At 42.2% G+C, this 15,697-nt stretch overlaps 1 protein-coding gene and 2 non-coding genes across 3 annotated transcripts; 1 reads left to right on the forward strand and 2 right to left on the reverse strand.

Moving 5' to 3' along the window:
• Nucleotides 1-436: 436 nt before the first annotated feature.
• On the forward strand, nucleotides 437-2,645 carry LOC148811503 (zona pellucida sperm-binding protein 3-like). Its single transcript, XM_088908753.1, has 8 exons — nucleotides 437-994; nucleotides 1,096-1,211; nucleotides 1,289-1,395; nucleotides 1,473-1,647; nucleotides 1,725-1,842; nucleotides 2,041-2,141; nucleotides 2,210-2,283; nucleotides 2,455-2,645. The coding sequence occupies exons 1-8, from the start codon at nucleotides 437-439 to the stop codon at nucleotides 2,643-2,645; spliced, it is 1,440 nt and encodes a 479-aa protein (XP_088764879.1).
• A 5,794-nt stretch (nucleotides 2,646-8,439) lies between these two features.
• Nucleotides 8,440-8,511, reverse strand: trnat-cgu (transfer RNA threonine (anticodon CGU)). The gene has a single exon. It is a non-coding gene; the product is annotated as a tRNA-Thr (tRNA).
• A 5,850-nt stretch (nucleotides 8,512-14,361) lies between these two features.
• Nucleotides 14,362-14,449, reverse strand: trnay-gua (transfer RNA tyrosine (anticodon GUA)). The gene is given in 2 exon segments: nucleotides 14,362-14,397; nucleotides 14,413-14,449. It is a non-coding gene; the product is annotated as a tRNA-Tyr (tRNA).
• Nucleotides 14,450-15,697: the final 1,248 nt, after the last annotated feature.

Raw genomic sequence — 15,697 nt, forward strand, 5'->3', positions numbered from 1 at the left:
AGGAAAGTGTGGACGGACGTGTCGCATGTTCCGTACTCTGTCTGACAGCGAGTTTAACACACTGTCCTCGGAAATTAGAAACTAATTGAACAATACATTAATCTGAGCAAATTTTACACGTGTGGGTGATTTAATTCTGTCGAAATTGCGTGGAACTCCTCCGCTGAGGTCAGATACACACGGGAAAGTGTGCAGGCGGCTTCACGGAGTCCCGCCTCAGACTGGAACTGGTTCAAATTAGACGCTGAGAACAATCCGGGTCTCTGTGTGTAACTGATTGTGTTGATTGAGCGGTAGTGTGACCAGGTGTGTGGTAGCAGGTCCTGCCAGTATAAAAACCTAGTCACCGCGTTCATACTTTATGCTCTTGCTTCAACACAGTTTAGGGTTTACTTGTCTTACTTCTGTAGCAGTTTAGCGGGACGTCAATTTGGCGATGCGCTCGTTTCTCTTTGTGTTGTGCCTGTGCGCAGGAGCCGGGCTCCCCGCACTGATCTCCGCCGGGCCGGCTGGCTTGGACTCTCGGGAATTAGCGCTCCAGGCCGACTTCCCGGCTCTCGAAGACGCAGCCCAGTTGGAGGACTTGAGCCTGGCAGATGCGCCCTCCGAAGACCTGTCTGCAAGCGAGAATGACTCGCAGTCCTTGGCTCCCGACTTCCGCCGCCTTCCCGTGTCCAGAGACGCGTACTCGCCCTACTTCGACAAGGAGAAGATGAAGCCTGAAGCCGGCAGCCGGCCCTTACCCGCCTACATCAAGAGCGTCCTGTTTCCTCCCCAGGGAGGGCGGCAGCCGGCTCGCCCGGCCATCGGGGGCACCCGAGGAGTGGCTGTGTGGTGCGACTCCAGCAGGATGTACGTGAGGGTCAGTCGGCTCCTGTTCGGCTTCAGCTGTCGGCCATCGGAGGTGACCTTGGGCAACTGCAGCGTCAGCCGAACCACACGCCATTACTTCTACTTCATCTATGGGCTTCATGAGTGTGGCACCGAGCGATCAGTAAGCGGGGCTTCATCTACAGGCAGTGTATCGATGTGAGCTGTAGGGCTAGTGTCGGGGTTGCCTTTCCTGGGAATATCCCTTCCTCTGTAACCCTGCAGGTTGTCCAGGGCCGCCTGATGTACTCCAACACTCTCCGCTATGCCCCGCCCTCCTCCAGTGCACCTGTGCATCGCTTCATTCCCTTCTCTGTGCCGGTCAAGTGCTCCTACAACAGGTAGGCAGGGCTCTGCTGCTGCTGAGAAGCCACTGGGGAAAGTGTCCAGAAGCCCCTCATCCCCCTCTGTCCTGCAGGTTCCACTACTCCTACAAGGTTGGCTATGTCCCCACTTGGGCCAGGAGAAGGACCTTCTTCAAGGACCTGAAGAACAAGCACAGCTTTGTCCTGCTCACCACCAACTGTAAGCTCCTTGAGTGAGTGGCTCCTCCTGCCTGCAGGGGGTGCTGTGTGCAGGTGTAACGCTGCCTCTCTCTCCAGCCCGCTGGGTCCGGCTCTCTCCTAAGGATGAGTACTTCCTGGGTCAGCCCATGTACTTCCAGGCCACTGCCTACTTTGCCACAGTGGAGCAGAGGCTGTACATCCACTCGTGTTACGTAACGGAGAAACCAGACCAGCACTCCCAGCCCCGTTTCCCCGTGATCGACAACTTGGGGTACGGCCCCTTCTGGGAGGGGAGGTGGGCAGGAGCTCCGAGAGCCTGCAGGGGTTCATCTTTGTCCTTGTCCCCAGGTGCATGGCGGACAGCAAGGCAGATGGCTGCCTGTCCAGGTTTGTCCCCTCCAAGCAGAAGGATGTGCTCCGCTTCACAATTGATGCCTTCCTCTTCCAGAAGAAGCTGTCCAGGAAGGTACTGCTCTCAAAGGCTGCTCAGCCTTCTTGCTCTACTGATCCATGGTCTGCTTTCACATCCATGATCTAGATGTGAACCAGACTGTGGCAGCTGTAGTGCCTAGAGCTGCCAGCTTGACTTCACAGATGGCAGAAGGTCCTTCTCTGTCCCTCTATTGGCCTTGATCCCTTAATGCTGTGACCTTCCCTCTTGCAGCATGAAGTGACTGAACTGTACATGCACTGTGTCATGGCTGTGGCTCCTGCTAAAGCAACACCAGGGACCAAGTCCTGCACCTACAACAGGGAGGCTAAGAGGTACTTCTGCAAGGAGGGTGCTCTGGGACATGCCAGGTGGAGGCCTCACCTGTCCTCCTCTCCTTCAGGTGGGAGGAGCTGTATGGTGACCATGAGGTCTGTGCCTGCTGTGAGTCCAGGTGTGCTGGCAGCCGGAATGAAGGTGGGTCTGGTTCTCTATCCCTGGTGGATGCATCTCTGCCCAAGAGACAACCATGCTTGGACAACTGAGGAATGATCCCATGCTGGACAAAGGGACTGTTTAGATGAGTAGCATCACTGTGGGTTTCTGGGTATAGCAGATCCCTCACTCCTGGGTGCTGCTTTTCCACAGGTACCAGGAGCCTGGTGACCAGCAGTCGGGTGGCTGTGGCACCAGTAGAGGGTCCTCTGGATGTGGGAGCTGACTGGACTGAGGATGAGGAGGGAGACCCTCAGAGCTCCAGTGAAGATGTGGAGGGAGCAGAGGACTTTGGAGATGTTGGCCAGTGGACAGGTAGGGTCTGGCAGGAGGAGCTCCTGTAGGGGTGGGTGTCCTGCAGTTTAGCTGGATTGTTCTTCTTCCTCCCCAGGTGCCTGAATGAAGGCTCCAGCCTGGCCCTTGTGACTTTCCTGCCTCCACTTGCCTTGTAATGGCAACATTTCAATAAAGCTGTGAAAGACCCTTCTGCCTCCCCTTGTTTCTTTATGGTTTATAGGTTTGAAATGGAGTGGAGAAATTCAAGGGAAGTGAGACCCATTAACTGAAATATTTGTGAGGGTTCCCCTTTCAAGAATACTTCCCGTATGTGGTATGAAGAAAAGCAGAAGCAGAGTGGTAAAGAATGGAACCAGTTCAGTAAAGCTCTTCTACAGAACAAGGTGTTGAGTCTGGATTTGAAGGAGTTTAGGGAAGGTGACTCTGGTATCCTTGGACATAGAGTTCCAGAGCTCGGGGGCATAACAGGAGAAGGCCCTGTCACCCATACAGTGAAGACAGGCTTGGGGGACAGTTAGGAGAGCAGAATTAGAAGAGCGAAGGTGGGGAGTAGGGTGATAATAGATCAAACTGCTACTGAGATGCCAAGCCATGCAGAGCCTTATAGGTGAGCATGAGGATTTTCAAGTCTACCTGAAATTTGACTGGAAGCCAGTGCAAGGACTTCAGGATAGAAGTAATGTGATCACTTGCACTAGACCTGGTCAGGATTCTAGCTGCTGAATTGTGGACATACTGCAGTTTGTTCAAAGTAGGTATAGATACCCCAGCAAGTAGAGCATTACAGTAGTCAACTTGAGAGAACACAAATGTTCTCTCAAGAACATTTGAAAAGTTGATTAGCTTTTCAGCCCCAGTTAGTGATCACATAGGGCGTAGTCCAGTGATATTTCTGAGGTGGAAAAAAAGATGTTTGACAATATGCTGCACACATGGGTTGAATCTTAATCCAGAATCGAATATCACCCCAAGGTTTTTCAATTTAGGCTGAAGATCAAGTACAGAACCATCTACAGATAGGGTTATGGGATTGTTTTTTATGAAGTTGATGGGGGGTGCATGACTTCAGTCTTGTCTCAGTTAAGATAAAGGAAATTGAGTCATCCAAGTTTTTGTCAGATATGCAATTTAATAGAACAGAGACAGCCACATCAGTGTCAGGTTTGGTATGGATGTATATTTGAGTATCATCAGCATAGAAATGATAGCTGAAGCCGTGTGATCTTAAAATCTGACCGAGTGGAAACATGTAAATGCTGAAGAGCAAGGGGCCCAGTATTGAGCCCTGAGGAACACCAGACTTAACGAGACCAATTTCAGACCTGTACCCATTAAGAGAGACAAAGTGACAGCGATCAGTGAGGTAAGACTTGAACCATTTGAGACAGTGTCAGAAACTCCAAACAGTCTCAAGACAAGAAAGTTGTCATGGTCAACAGTGTCAAATGCAGCACTGAGATCAAAAAGGATGAGTATAGAAAGAGAACCAGAATCAGCAGCTATTAGCAGATCATTAGGGACTTTGACAAGGGCAGTTCCTGTGCTGTGAAGTTGATGGAAGCCAGATTGGAGGGGTTTGAAAAGGTTATTTGTCATGAGGTGGTTATGCAACTAAAATGTGACAGCACGTTCTACAATTTATGCAAGAAAGGGTTTCAGCTGTGAAACCTTCTTCAGGTTTGTTTTCTCTCTTCTCTTTTTAGCATGAAATAAACCTACAGTATTACTTGTTCCTTTGCAGATATGCATGCTGACGTAGCTACCCTCCTGAATATATTAAACGTTTCATCTATATGATTAGCACAATGTTCTCCTGAATAACTACTCGAAAGAAGCCGCAGCTCAGGTGTTAGAGAGATTTGAAATTGGTTCAGTGGATTTAGTGTCCAGACTGTGAACTGACAGTTGAAACAGGTCTTTTATAGAACCGTTTTGATTTTCTCTACTTTGTCCCCGTGACGTCATTGTCCTGCTCGCTGCCAAGCCTGACACACGGTACCATCTGGTTTCTGTCTCTTGGCGCCCACCCTGCGGTCCATGTGGGTCCTCATGCCCCAGTATTATGACAGGGACACTAAACTGTAAACAGGTGCCGTCCGTTGGCTGAGAAGTAAAACTGAGGTCCTGACTCTCTCTGGCCTTTAAAAATCCCAGGTCATCTCTTGAAAGAGTAGGGGTGTAACCCCGGCATCCTGGCCCAATTTCCCATTGGTCCTTTCCAGTCATGGCCTCCTAATAATCCCCATCTATGAATTGGCTTCATCACTCTGCTCTCCTCCCCACTGATAGCTGATGTGTGGTAAGCGTTCCGGCGCACTAAGGCTGCCGTTGCATCATCCAAGTGGGGCTACACATTGGTGGTGGTGGAGGGGAGTCCCCATTACCTGTAAAGCACTTTGAGTGGAGTGTCCAGAAAAGCACTATATAAGTGTAAGCGATAATAATAATAATTATTATTATTATGTAAATTGCAATAAAAATATAATATTTGATTCAAAATCGATTAATGTAAACTAATGCTTTTTTCAGGGCTAATATCTACTTTTTAAAAAAAAGAGAAGTCGCGATTGTGAAATTTGGAAAAGATGCACCAGTGGGTGCCTTCACATCTCCAGCTTCAGTCTCGCCTCTAGCTGCGAGAAGGTTAAAAGCACACAAGTGATCTGTAGACGATGTTCGGGGAAGAGATAATTCTGTTTTCAGCACAGGGAGTGAGAATGAGCTCAGTCCGGGTCCACGCAGAATACATTCTGGTTTGGTTACTGTTAGACTGTGCGTCTGAGGCTCTTTGGATCGCAATGTGAAAAAAAACAATTCCTCACATCGAGAGGAAGGGAAGATATCATGTTTAAAAAATCAGAACCGAAGACTTGGATCTGGGGCCTCATACTTTTCAAATTATTAAAATAATAGTTATTAAAATATCAGATTGTGTTTCTGCAACATTTCGTGCACAGTACGCCATTTTTATCTAATAATAAAACAACAGCCACAACGAGGGCTTTACACGCAGTCTGGGGTATTTTCCCCTTTTATATTTTTGCCACTTTATATCAAACCTGTTGTACTCCCAGAAGTGCACAGTATATTGTACTTAATAAAAATGTACAATTCACCACTGGTATAAACAGATGTGTGCCGTGTCTGCCTTTGTAAGCATTTGTTTAAAAAATAAGTCCACAATACGATAAAAACACAGAAAGCACAAAGTTAATAATACAACGATACAAAATCAATACCAAATCATAAAGCCAATTAAGTAGCTATCCTTTGAAAACAGAGAACACCTTTATATCTACAAAAAACTTGACATTTGCATTACAAAATGTAATTTTGAATTACAAAGCAGACAGAGTAGTCCCTTAATTCATAGATCAGATCTTGGCCAAAACAAGACAATCAGACGGGAGCTGAATTCGGAACAGGAGCCTTTGATTTGTCGTTTATTGAGCTTTTGATCAACGACTGAATTAAACAGATTCACTATTTTAACTCTTTGATTAAAATACACAAAAAGCACCTTCCTTCAAGCTAGAGTCGAACCAACAACCTAAGGATTCCCAAGTGTTTCCATTACAGTTGCCCACTCTACCAACTGAGCTACCGAAAGGATATCAGGAGCTTCTCTCTGGCACATACTGCCCAATGTAGTGAAATGTTCCGGATGAGTAAAATCCCAGATCGACATTGTTTCCAACTCATTTCCTTAGTATTTTTTACCTTGAATTTAAGCCACAAACCAGGATTCTACTGTATAAACTTCCGGGGATATTAAAACATGTTTGATGGGGCATCAATCATTCCAGGCGGAAATTTACTCCTTTTTTTTTTCTTGGGGGAAATGAGGAACAAAACTAAATGTCATTCTGTGTTTCTTAGAAGCATTATCGCAGCTAATGCATGTAATGCCTTTAGTATGTGAAGGTGAGAGTTCAGTTATGCCAGGGAGTAAAGAGAACTGAAATTTAGAAAATTCATATTTAAATAGATTGCAAATCTTCAAAGTGTTCTGTCACTGCAAAATTATTACAGGGGTCTACTAGCTGCCAGACGTGCTTGTTTTGGGACTATTTCCAATAAGTATCCCATTGTTGTGCTAATTAGAACCACAACAATGCTCCTGAGTCCTGAGCACCTGAGCTGGGCTCTGATTTTGTTCATCACGACTTCTTGTTGCAGTTGAGCTCAGAGCTAGAGATGATCTCCATATTCTACCGCAATAACTAGTCTGAAACTTAGTAAACAGTACACAGTTTTTAACTGAAGTCAGGTTGTTAAAAAATTAAACCAGCACCCTGTCACCGAAACGTACCCCGGTCTTCCGCGCGACAAGCGGGGGTACTCAACACTGTACTAACAAGGAACGCTTGTCCGTAGTTGAGCATGAGTTATGATTACTGTCAGCAGACATTTCTTAATTTCCAATGACTTTTTCTTCTGCTCTCAGCTTTTTAACGGTCATAAATGCTCAAGAAGTAATTCATTTGAGTTTGAAGTCTGTCTCTGTTACCTTCGGTCCTGATAAAGAAAAGCCGTGCGTGGGAGACTCCCTCTCTGAAGAAGTTTGCCGTCACCCTGCAAGAGAAGAGAGCCAACATTCACCGAAACAACCACTAAGACAATTAACATTAAACACGTGAAATGCGAGATGTTGTGGAAATGTTTTCTACTTAGAGATTCTGTCGTTTCTACTCTAACGAGACAGGCTCTTTGTCGGAAGTAAGATTTGAACAAACGTCTCCAGGGGAAACTGCGATCTTAACACAACGCCTTAGACCACCAGCCATCCTGTCTGTAGTTTTTATATTGTATTATGTTTTATTTATTTCTACTTGTTGATAGGGGGAAAAAAAGTGAAATCATGTAATTTGGGAACTGTCTTTTTTTCATGGGGAAAACTAGTCTGAGCAAATGTTCAAAAGTTAAGAGCAGCGCTCAATAAAAACCATCAGAAGCCGAAAGCGCTACTTATGTGGATCAGTATATTCTGATGCCGGTGCTTCTGCAGAAGAAATAAGAAAAGCTGAACTCCCGCGGTGTTGCCATTACGGCTACTCTGGCTGCAGCTGCTTTAAGATCTACTCAGCGGGCACAGAAAGTTGAAGGAGGTCAGACTGGTTTGCGCTGTCTAAATAACAGTGTGCGAATTTAGACTTATTTAAATAAGATTGTTTACAATGTAATACAAGCTCCAAAAACGTTAATACTGCACTGACTGCTATTTGAAACGCCTTCAAAAAATGACGCGTAATAGAGATTGATGCAGCTGGCTTTTATGCTTCACAATACATTGCAATCAGGAAAATAAACCAATTAGAAATATGCAATACAACGTCTTTCAGTTCGGCTATTCTTATTTCTTCTGCAGAACAACTGGTATGGGAATGTACTGATCCGCATAAGTAGCGCTTTAGGTTTCTGATCGTTTTTATTGAGCGCTGCTCTAAACTTTACATTTGCTTGTGCTAGTTTTCCACATGAAAAAAATAGATTTCCCTAATTACATGATTTCAGTTTTTTTCCTCATCAACGAGTAGAAAGACATAAAACATATAATTCAATATAAACACCACAGGCAAGTTGGCTGGGGGTCTAAGGCGTTGCGTTCACGTCACAGTTTCCCTTCGGGTTTTTTGTTCGAATCCCACTTCTGAAAAAGAGGTTTTCTCGTTTTTCTCTGTGAAAAGCCAATCAAGTTCTTAACAAATTTCATATATTAGATTTCCGCAATACGTTCTGGCTTTAACAGGAAACTGTGCGCTTCCACAGAAAGAGTAACAAGAAGAGACGTTTCCATGTTACTTGTCGACTTAGATAAAGGAACGTGGCGGTGAATAAAAGAGGCACGGACGGGGTTCGGACCCGCGATTTTCGGTTTACGAGACCGACGCCTTACCACTTGGCCACCGTGCCGTCGCTGGGAGGGGGTCAGCTTACTATATGTTGAATCAACCCTAGTAATTTTACTGTTGTAATAGAGGAACAAGAGGCGCAGTCGGTAAAATCGTTCAAAATCGTTGATTCATGGGTTGTTTGTGTCCTTTCTGATCCCTCTAATCTTTTAGTAGGACAGTGCAAGCAGGACGTGATAGGGTACAGTGACTCCCAATGTCATATGAGCTTTGTGTAATTTAGCTTTCTTAACGCTATGGGGCTCGATTCAGATATCGCTGTGAAAGCAAGGGACGAGCAAAGGTTTTTTTCTAAATTGAGGGTGATCTGCTCCCGAGTAATTATAAACACCTAGCGTTTACTGTTTACTGTTGTGTTACTGTGATAAAGGAACACCGCACTTTATCAAAATACTGCTGCTTCCTAATTTTACATAATGGTATTTAGACCGGGGAGAGTGACTGCATTCCAAGAGGCTAAAAGTTGATTTCACAAAGCCCCCATTTAATAAAATACATTAGAAACCGCAAGGAAAACAGGATGTTTTAATAAGTCTTCTCCTGGTTTTACATTATTATAGTCTTTCACATTTGAATGCATACCTTACCATAAATCTTACCTAGATTACAGGCAACGCAAACAGTTCTTAATGCACGAAGTCTATTTATAGTTGACTTTCTGCTAATCACATCTAATAGTTCATGAATCTTCCTGCCCATCATGTGTCTGCTAACCAGTTTCTCCGTTTTCTTTCTCCTGTCATTGTCAGCGAGCACATCAAGGTGGGAAAAATGTAACAGGGAAAAAGAGTAGCTGGTAGGAGTGGGATTTGAACCAAAACCTCGATCTGGAGACAAGATTACCCGTGAGAGCTAGAAAAACACAAGTATTTTATCATGGTGCTTTGGTGGTGGTGGAGGGGAGTCCCCATTACCTGTAAAGCGCTTTGAATGATGCTTTAGAACACTCAACCACCCTGACAAGTGATGGATGAATGGAGGTGCATTGAATACACCAGTAGTTCACTAACCTGAGTTGCTTTGCTGGAGAAGTGCCATGTTACCTGTTGTAAACGTCAAACGTACAAACGTGTTGTACTTTCCAACCTTTGAGTAATATTTTCCAGAGCTAGAGCGCAGTTGTCTTCAAAATCTGGATTACCTCAAAAGCAATGATGTCTGTGTAAAACAGATTGTATTTTCGGGAACCGACGTTGTATTGCATATTTCTAATTGATTTGTTTTCATTATTGTAATGTATAGTGGAGCATAAAAAAAACATCTGCAAAAATCTCTATTACGCGTCTTTGGCATTTCAAACAGTAGCGAGAGCGAGGATTAAACCCCCCTCCTGGCGATAGTTGCCTCACACTCTGAACAACCAAGTCCTGCTTATTCCCGCTGTGGGTCGCGGATGGTGTGTTTTGGTATTTACTCGAAATTACGGAGGATACATGGGACTGCATTTACCTGATAACATACCGTGATCTCTAGTACCTAATGAGCTTTGATAATTCAGCTTGCTTATCGCTTTGGGCTCAATTCAAAAGTTGCAGTGAAAGCAGGAGCTGAGCAGGATTCTGTTTAAATGGAGCCAGATCTGCTCACGACCGGGGAAACACTTCAGCATTTACTAATTGAAGACCACAATCCGCTAAAACACCCCTGTTTCTTAGACTAAAAGAAGCTAAAAGCATTTTTGAACATGGGTTATATTGTAAATACTGTTATTAAAAAGTTTATTTGCATACTGTCGGTTATTTAGACGGTGCAAAACAGGCTGCCCTTATAAAACTTTCTGTGCCCGTTTTGACCAAGGAGAAAGTATTTCTGATGGAGCGCTATGCGAAAAGATTTAATAAGCTTTACCCCTGCCAATGATTCAGCATGAAGAAGTAAAAGTTTAAAGGGAAAAGCAGCTCGCAAACACAGCCAATATTAAAAGTGATCTCGGCAGATGTTGTTCCCTACATAAAGCTAAAAGTGCCAAAGAGAATTTCTGTTGAGAAAACAAAATATTTTTTTTGCCTTGATGTCAAGCTGACGGCCTGTCTTTTAGAAAGTCTATTTCTAAACACCTCACGCAGCCTCTCAACAGACTAACAAAAAGAGCTTTTACTGATCGTATTGCATGTCTTAAAACACTAACATTTGGCAGTGGTGGGATTCAAACCCACGCTCCCAGAGAGACTGGAGCCTAAATCCTTTACCTTAGACAGCTCGGCCACGCTACCTTCCGCCATGCCCATCTTCCTCACATTGCTGGCTTGGACTGGGGGGCTTCAGCTCTTGTCGTCGGATCTAATGATATCATGACATGTGGAAGTGACTGCACCTTCATTTTCCAAGATGCTTTCAATAGCACAAACGCTACTTTCACCGGCACAAACGTGGCAATAACAAAGGAGGTGGGATTCATCCTTTGTGCTGTTTGTAGGGGCGCAACTCTACGGCGATTTACTGACTTGAAGAGCAAAAATCAAAATCCTTTGCTACTACTGTTGCTTTTTTCATAGTTTCTTCAAATCCTTCATTTGAACGTCGATTTTGAAGGATATTGATGATAATACCACATAAATTGTGGTTTTCTTGTGATCGCCAAATTTATTCAAATACCAGCCTTTTTTACATTTCCTTGCGTGTTTCACAAGGTATAATAGCCCCCCTCGCATCCTCAGCTAACATATTTTAAAATTACAATAGATTATACAGCATGTATGTTTACATTTAGATTAAAATTAAAGTAAATATACCAGAATACATACAGTGCTAACCCAATAATTCTTGTCAGGTTCTTCAACAAATCTGCATTGTTATTTTAACATGTTTCAGCTGAGGATGCAACAGGAGTATAAATGAATTTTCCCGCCAGCCATTCAAAGACCAAATTCCATGAGTGAACATTATTTTCTCAGACATTGCCGGCATTGGACTTTGCCGGTGGTATTGAATTATGTCCACAACTGTTGTAGTAGTTCCTTCTTGAAGTTCGACACGTGCAAAGCACTCATAATATCATAGGTGTTAAAGTTTGCTGAGTCTATTTAAGTCATGGTGTGTATCCCTGCCTATCATTGGGAGACGGGTCGCTTTTTTACACTCAGATTCCAATCTTCAATGCTTTGTGTGAGAGCTTACATAACTTTCATTTTCTCACATTTTCTGACGACTGTTCCAAAGGGGCACCGTGTCAATTCTGAATACTTTTAAAAAATCTGCCTGCATGTTTGATTATTGTCATTTAATTTAGAAAAAGTTCAATATTGATCATAACTAAAGAAAATAATGATCACGAATAAAAAAGGGATAAAGATGCCAGTTGATCTTGAATCACAGCTGGGTAACACGGGCTTCTGTTCTGATATGGTTATACGAGAAACAGGAGGAATCGCCAATCTCCTATAGAACATGAGTTGAATCAGGAGTGAGACATGTCGTATACTCGTGCATATGTCAATGCCTGACCTACATCATAAAACTAACATTAAGTTGTCAGAGACATTCATTTACATACAAACAAGAGACAGACCAAGTAATAATTCTACATTAGTTCAGGTGGGTAAACCTGAACTAACTAACTAATAAACCTATTAATAATTCTACATTCTACAACTAACTAATAAACCTATTAATAATTCTACATTAACGTGTCCTACACTGATCAGACTAATTGACATGGTCTGATTCAGAGCCTGTGCAGTTCGTGCTAATTACAACAACGACAGTTCTGAACCCTCATCACCGAACTGAGCACAAGTTCAGCTGTTCTCCAGTTTTGTTACGCAAGTTTTTTCATTGCAATTGAGTTCAGAGCTGGAGCTGATCTCCAGATAGTGCAGTGTTTTGGGTAAGTTGTCGAAATTCGCATGAGGCTGCAGACAACTTACCCAAAGTGTTTTCTATAGCTTTCAGGTGCAGTTCATTTATATAAAAGAATGTAAGTGGTATAAACGCAACAAGGCAGACGGCAGTCCAACCTATAATTTTCTAACGCGAGGCCTGACGCATTATTCATTACGCCACTGACCCTGCTATTGTAGTGCTAAAAAAACACGTTTTCTACATTTATGTCTGTTTAAAAATCACTCTCTAAAAAAGACAAAGGGTTTGTGTGTTGCGCTAAAATTCCACCTCATTTCGAATGCAAATAAAAACCGTTTTGTTCCAAGAAATCATAAATTTGTCACATCCTTCGTACTATACTTCTCTCTTGTATTAGTAAAGCATTTTGATTTAAACTGAACAATATATGAAAGGTTTCATTTATACACTTACACATAATAAGTATACGAATAAATACTTGGAAGAAGCCGCAGCTCAGGTATTAGAGAGATTTAAAATCGGATCAGATGATTTAGAGTCCAGACTGCAAACCAACAGCTGACACAGGTCTTTTATAGAACCGTTTTGATTTCCTCTACTTTGTCCCCGTGACGTCATTGTCCTGCTCGCAGCCGAGCCTGACACACGGCTGGTTTTTGTCGCTGGGCGCACACCCTGCGGTCCATGTGGGTCCTAATACCCCAGTACAATGACGGAACACTAAACTGTAAACAGGTGCCGTCCTTCGGCTACGACGTAAAACCGAGGTCCTGACTCTCTGTGATCATTCAGAAGAATGGTGGTGGTGGAGGGGAGTCCCCATTACCTGTAAAGCGCATTGAGTGGAGTATCCAGAACAGCGCTATATAAGTGTAAGCAATAATGATTATTATTATTATTATTATTATTATTATTATTATGATGTAAAATGCAATAAAAAATATCAAACTTTGATTGAAAATAGGTTAATGTAAAAACTGAGAAAGCTAATGGTTTTATAGGGTTATATCTACTTTTTTTTTTAAAAGCGAAGTCTGTCGCGATTGTGAAAGTTAGAGAAGGTGTACCAGCGGGTGCCTTCATATCGCGAGCATCAGTCTCGCCCGTAGCTGCGAGAAAGTTAAAAGCGCCCAAGTGAGCTGTCTTTCGTCAAAGTAATTGCCGGAGCAGTAAGACGCAGAACACCATCCAGCAGCTGTAGACGATGCTCGGGGAAGAGTAAATTCTGTTTTTAGCACAGGGAGTGAGAATGAGCTCAGTCCGGCTCCCAGCACAATCCATCCTGGTTTGGTTACAGTGCGTCTGAGGCTCTTTGGATCGTAACGTAAAAAAAAACAATTGCTCATATCGTGTGACTTCCACGACAGGAAGGAAAGGTATCACTTAAAAAAATCAGAACTGAAGATTTGGATCCTGGGCCTCAATTTGATCAAATTATTAAAATAATAATTATCAAAATATCAGACTGTGTTTCTGCAACATTTCGTGCACAGTACGCCATTTTAATCTAAAACAGTCACAACGAGGGCTTTACACGCAGTCTGGGGTATTTTCCCCTTTTATATTTTTGCCACTTTATATCGAACCTGTTATACTCCCAGAAGGGCACAGTAGCTTGTACTTAATAAAAATGTACAATTCACCACTGGTATAAACAGATGTGTGCCGTGTTTGCCTTTGTAAGCATTTGTTTAAAAAATAAGTTCACAATACGATAAAAACACAGAAAGCATAAACTTTATAGTACAACGATACAAAATCAATACCAAATCATTATGCCAATTAAATACCTATCCTTTGAAAACAGAGAACACCTTTATATCTACAAAAAAACTTGACATTGGTATGCATTTTTGGATTACAAAGCAGACAGTGTAGTCCCTTAATTCAAAGATCAGATCTTGGCCAAAACAAGACAATCAGACGTGGGCTGAATTCGGAACAGGAACCTCTACATCGTCGTTTATTGAGCTTTTGATCAATGTCTGATTGAAACAGATTCCTTTTTTAAAGAGCTTAACTCTTTGATTAAAGTACACAAAAAACACCTTCCTTCGAGCCGGAATCGAACCAACGACCTAAGGATACCCCGCTGATTTCTTTACAGTCCTCCGCGCTACCAACTGAGCTATCGAAGGAATATCAAAAATTACTCTCTGGCACATACTGCCCAATGTAGTGAAATGTTCCGGGTGATTTAAATCCCACTTCAACATCAAGTTTCCAATTCGTTTCCTTAGTCTTGTTTACCTTGAATTTAAGCCACGAACCAGGATTCTACTGTATAAACTTCCAGGGATATTACAAAATGTTTGATGGGGCATCAATCATTCCAGTCGGAAATTGACTCCTTTTTTATTCTCGAGGGATCATATTAAACATTTCATTAGTATGGAGAGGAGGATCACCATGAGACACAAAACAGTTTATTTCTGTCTATTAGAAAGTAGCGTTTGTGCTACATTAATAATATTTTCGTGGAAATAAAGAAGTTGTAAATTTTAAAATTTATATTTGAATCGAAATGTGGTTTTGAATTAAATATTAGCGCGTTCATGTAATTAGTTTGTGTTTGTCATTACTATATATATATTGCCATGTTACTAGGATTTGTAACTGAAGTTTACTAGTTGTGTTTTTTATGATGATTAGACATTTGTTGATTACAATATTGTATATAATCTATAATTTGAACTATATTTTTCATGTGTGAATATTTGTATATTTTAAGAATACATTTCTAAAATAAATCATTGGCTTTATTTACTAGTTTCTACACCTATAAAAATCTTTCTTTGATGTATAATAGACCTTTAACTATATATGTATTATAGTCTTCTAAATTTATCCGTATAATAGAACTTCAACCATTTATGTATAATAAACATATAATCATAGATGTCTAATTGACGTATAACGATATACGTATATTAGAATTTCATTCTAGACCAGTTACGGAGCACATTTACACGTCTAAGGTATGCGTTTAATAGTCGTATATTCTATATCTTTTGCCCACTGGGATGTGCCGATTTTAACTTAGCAAACCAAGATACACATTTTCTAATGAAGCCTTAATTAAAAGACAGTTTGTTTCTCGAAAGCGTGTTATGTAAAAAAAGAGAAAAACGAAAATATATGGATGACAATCTTTCAAAGCTGAAGATGTTACTTTTGAAAAATTGACATTTTATGTATGCAGATGCATTCGCTGGTTTTAGAACTTTGCTGTACTTCCTGAATCATTTTCAGTATTATAAAGTGGGTGTAGATTTTTCTTTCAGGTTAGGACGCGAGTGTGTACATGTGTTTGATTTTCGTTTCACTGATTCTCATTGAAGATTTGGGAATTAACGACGAAAGAATCAGTTGCCTCGGAAAGCAGA

The sequence above is a fragment of the Atractosteus spatula genome (assembly GCF_055471065.1).
Source record: "Atractosteus spatula isolate fAtrSpa1 chromosome 10 unlocalized genomic scaffold, fAtrSpa1.hap1 SUPER_10_unloc_9, whole genome shotgun sequence".
NCBI lineage: Eukaryota > Metazoa > Chordata > Actinopteri > Semionotiformes > Lepisosteidae > Atractosteus > Atractosteus spatula.

Coding starts and splice junctions, on each gene's coding strand:
- LOC148811503 (XM_088908753.1), top strand. CDS start 437: ATGCGCTCGTTTCTCTTTGTGTTGTGCCTGTGCGCAGGAGCCGGGCTC. Junction 1,212..1,288: donor GTCAAGTGCTCCTACAACAG/GTAGGCAGGGCT, acceptor TCTGTCCTGCAG/GTTCCACTACTCCTACAAGG. Junction 1,843..2,040: donor AGAAGAAGCTGTCCAGGAAG/GTACTGCTCTCA, acceptor TCCCTCTTGCAG/CATGAAGTGACTGAACTGTA.